The sequence below is a fragment of the Barbus barbus genome, assembly GCF_936440315.1.
Source record: "Barbus barbus genome assembly, chromosome: 23".
Taxonomy (NCBI): domain Eukaryota; kingdom Metazoa; phylum Chordata; class Actinopteri; order Cypriniformes; family Cyprinidae; genus Barbus; species Barbus barbus.
In genome coordinates this window covers 21784464-21789028 of record NC_136751.1, presented here as the reverse complement: position 1 = coordinate 21789028, position 4565 = coordinate 21784464, and the positions used below count along the sequence as shown (strand labels likewise).

General features: G+C 34.3%; 1 protein-coding gene across 1 annotated transcript; it reads left to right on the top strand.

The window, feature by feature from the left end:
- Window positions 1-484: 484 nt before the first annotated feature.
- On the top strand, window positions 485-3860 carry LOC306842615 (neurotensin/neuromedin N-like; the record flags this gene model as incomplete). Its single annotated transcript, XM_079373579.1, has 4 exons — window positions 485-575; window positions 1208-1269; window positions 2558-2788; window positions 3717-3860. 4 exons carry the CDS (start codon window positions 485-487, stop codon window positions 3858-3860), a joined length of 528 nt encoding a protein of 175 aa, XP_079229705.1.
- Window positions 3861-4565: the final 705 nt, after the last annotated feature.

The following is a 4565-nucleotide window of genomic DNA, read 5'->3' as shown; positions in this document are numbered from 1 at the left end:
ACGCTTCTAAGAACTAATCACAAATTCACTTCTTCACTCCCCCTCCCTCCACCAAAATGAAGAGAGGAACATCAAATGAGCATTTATGAAAGTTTTGACGTCAACAATCAAAGTGGTTTCTGAGGTATTTGCTGATGTCATCATGACACAGGACAAGGGGGCATGGAAGGAGGGAGGGATGGAGAGAGAGAGATATGGAGATGGATACGGGAGGGGTAGGAACGATAGTGCGCTCCTCTGACATCATACAGGCTCTTATATACTGGGTGGAATGGAGCCCACCATTCCTCACTCCACTTCTGGGAAAGCCAAGAGCGAACAGTTTGAATAAGAAACCAAGAAGACAGCATCGTGACTTCTGCAAGACAAGCTGCAATTTTCTTTCTCTGTCTCTGTAACGCTCTGTAACTTCTCTCTCATATTCTTCCATCCGTTTTCATACTATTTTATGACCTTTAACCCTATGGACTTGAGCCCAGCTTGAATGTGCAGAAACTGTGGGGCTACTAAGAAAATGCAGATGCAGCTGACCTCCGTTATCCTCCTTTTTTTATTGTGTAATGGACTGTGTTCAGGTAGGTGCACTTTTTTCAATTTATACAGACTGATTTTACTTCTCTAAAAAAATCATATTTTAATTACCATTTAAAATGATCAATCTCTAGCAAGGTAAACATTTTATGATGATGATAGCTGTGATAGCTAATATTCACATATTATGTCTTTTATGGTCTTACTTAGTTTTACTATAATGATCTGCTATATCTTGACCTAACTAATAGTAAAATAATCAGTAAAATATCAATATAAAGATACAACTTCAAAATACCTTAAATTGATAGAATCATATATATATAGACACATAAAAATATAAATTTCATGGATGTCCTCTGATTTGGGTCACATTTGGTGGAGAACAATTTTCTGCTTTTATACAGTATATGACAGGATCACAATTTTCACTCTCTTGTAGACATTTTAACCATATACATTTAAACATGATGTTGGGCAAGTGATGTATCTTATGTTTCTACCCACCTTGGAATATATGAAAAATATGAAATACAGACCCATTTCACATTTTCTTTAGATCTTATTGAATTAAAACAGACTAGAAACTCGTCTGGTTTCTCTGTACTTTGATGTGTATATGCTCAGTCGTACCCTTAAAACATGTCATCCTTGTGTGTTTTCTCCCTCTTTATAGATATAGACCAGGGAAAAAGGGCAATAGAGGAAGAGGTACTGAGAAGTCTCCTCACTTCAAAGGTACATTCTTGCTTTAAAAACACCTGTTGAGTGCTAGCCAACAGAGGCAATACTGGCCTTATAAGGGGCCTTAATATAGATATGCCCTTTGACTGTGGGGCAGCTGAATTTTAAATGAAACTCATGGTTATTTCATGGTTTCTGGTTTTGAGAATACAGCATGGTAAAGGGGGAAAAACCTGATTTATTAAACAAAATAAAGAATATTCTTTACCAGCTAACTTTAACATCACAAGCATTAAATCAGTTTACTAAGGCATTTGGAGAGGCACTTTCACAGTGAAACAGAATAGCACAGGGATTTATAGTAAAATTAGGTTTGTGCTCCAGTCATTCAACAAATCTATTGTCTTCAACAGTCCACAAATGTAGGTACTAACTGATGTTAAATGTAACATGAAATTACACGTTTTTATAAACTATTGTTTAAAAAATAAATGCTTCCAATCAGGCAGCAAATCAGAAGCAGTGTACTCAAAAAAACAAAACGGATGAAGCTTTTACGCTCTATTGTTGGACCAAATGATGTGTCATTGCCTGAAATGATGCTCAGCTGCCTTCATTCATTGAGCAATATTCTTCACTGCATTAACATCCATTATCTATCGTCATTATCTGTTATCCATTATCAATAGAGAATTGTGTAGCATCACAGTGTTTGTAATTTTCTTTCGATTTTTTTTAACCCTGACCACAATTTCTGGCTTTTGTAACTTTCCGTACAGACATCCTCTCTACTGCAGAGTTAATTAAAAATCATGACTTTAAATACTGACATTAAATATGATGTCTTTAAGGCTAATGCTTTTAAAATGTCAGCTGGCCAAGTTGAATTAAATGTAGTGAAATAGTTAGTTTAATGGCAGACAGCCGCAGGTCTTATGCAGGTGACATTTTCCTCTGTTATTTAATAATGATAAAAAAACTTTCATTTTGATATGTTTGAATTACTCATTTACACTTATTTTTAATATCAAACATATGAACTCAAAAGTAATTGTGTTTTTTTAAGAACAGTGTAATATAAAACTTAGAAACACTTACAGCCAACAGGTTGAAAACAGATTTCCAGATATCACACTAGGCCTTGATCTTGTTAGACTCATTCTGTGAAGGCCAATAAAAACACCAGAGAAACCCCAAAATGTGCTTATCCAGTATTGGCACCCTGTAAGTGGACTGAGAATATAGTAATGGCTGGAGACAGTGGGACTTTTTTATAAGCTGAAATAAAGCAGAGAGTGAGTCATTGAAAGTAAACATTTTTGCTCTCTCACTGTGTATGCAGGTAAAGCAGAGCGAGCACATCGCTCCCCTGTGGCAGCTGCCGCTCCAGAATGTGTGCAAGACGATGAACCGTCTCGGGGAGTCGTGGCAGGAGGCCTGGGGCAGCGAGCAGGTGCAGGAGGACGCAGAGGTTCAGGCTGACTATGACCAGAGGCTTTCAGGTTCCCTCGCCCAAATTCTCGAGGAAATGCATGACCTTCAGAACCTCTGCAGGGTCCTGCAGCCTAGAGAGGTTAGAGATGACACACATAGATATTGAGACAATAAACAATTGACATGTTCTAACACTAAGTCAATATTTGGTTAGCAGTCAGTTTATATGTATTCTTCAGTCACCTAACAGATTTATGTAAAAAAAGCAGCATGAAATTAACATTTAGAAGAAATACCATATTCAAAAGAAATACTGCCAAATTGATTACAACACAAGCAAAAAACGATTGCTTACATAAAGAGGCCAAATGGTTTATGAACATTCTAATGCTTTTCATTTAGCTGATGATTTTTATTCAATAGCACTACAGCACTAACTTCAGGCAGTGTTATTTTAGTATCTATGTAGTACACTATTGTTGATTTTATTAATTTGAATCATTTATTAATTTAATAATTTGTTTTTATTTTTCTATTTTCTATTTTAGTAATTGTTTGTGTTTGTCGTTAGTAATTTTCTTTTTATCTATAAATATTTTGTTCTTGTAGTACAAGTTAAACAGAATGAAAATGCGAAACATTTTCTAGCAGAAGTGTAAAAAAGTTTATATATATACAGTACACACACACACACACACACACACACACACATATATATGTATATATATATATTTTTTTAAAATAAATAAATAAATATGAAAACAATTGGGTGAATTGTCTCTTCAAAATTAACTGGGGAGTTAATCTCCAGTTCATGGGTCACCTCACGGATCATTAAAATTCACAAGAATTGTCCTTGCCTCCATCAGTTATACATCTTATTCAAGCACACTTCAGTGCAGCTCTGAGGAGCAATGATTAGAAAGAGCCGGGCGACATAGTAAGAATCAGTTACGATGTGGCAGTTGATTGACAGCATTGTCCACCCAAGTGCTGTGATTTTCAGCCCTGTAATAATCTGAGTGGCATTGGTGGGAACAGCTAAAACATTTTGTCTTTCATTTCAGCTTCAAGACGACCAAGAATATCTGGAGCTGGACCAAAACAGCGACAGTCCACTGAAGAGAAAATCTCCGTATATACTTAAAAGGCAACTGCGCACCAATAAATCAAGACGGCCGTACATTCTGAAGAGAAGTGTGTTTTACTGATGCCCAAGACCCACCGACGGAAAGACATTTTTACATTTTGTGAATATGTGTCTGTTTTCAATGTTGTAGTATTACAGTAGCAATATAGTAAATGTATGTTTTAGCTAAAACTTTATGTGCTTCAGAAGTCAATCCCTTCTTCATTATGGGATGGACGATGTAAATAAAACAGCAGTCAATTCAAGAGTTTATTATATTTATTTATTTATTTAATGTATATTTATTTTTCTTCCAATGTAATTAAATCATACTTATTAAAACTCTTTATGAAACATTATTATTTCACAGAAGGAAGCCTTTTTTCACATTTCCATGGTGAGGAGAACATTTGTGAAATATTTTGAATATTTAACTCAAATACAGAAATGAGTTACTTTTAATGTATACACACATACACTGAAAAATAATGGTATACAAACAATCTTCACAAAAAATGCTATAATAATATATAAATATTAATATTTATTAATATATAAAATGCTAAATAATTATAAATAAATGGCAAATGATATTAAACATGAAATTTTGAAGTAGAAAAACTAAAACAGTTTTCTTGTAAAAACATTTGGAAAATATTCTGTTTCTTCTCACAAAACAAATAATTTCTGCATAAACAGATTTTAACCAATAAGAAAAGAAATAAAAGACATAAGAAAAGAAATAAAAATGGATGGAAAGTCTCTCAAAGGTTACACTGATTGTCCA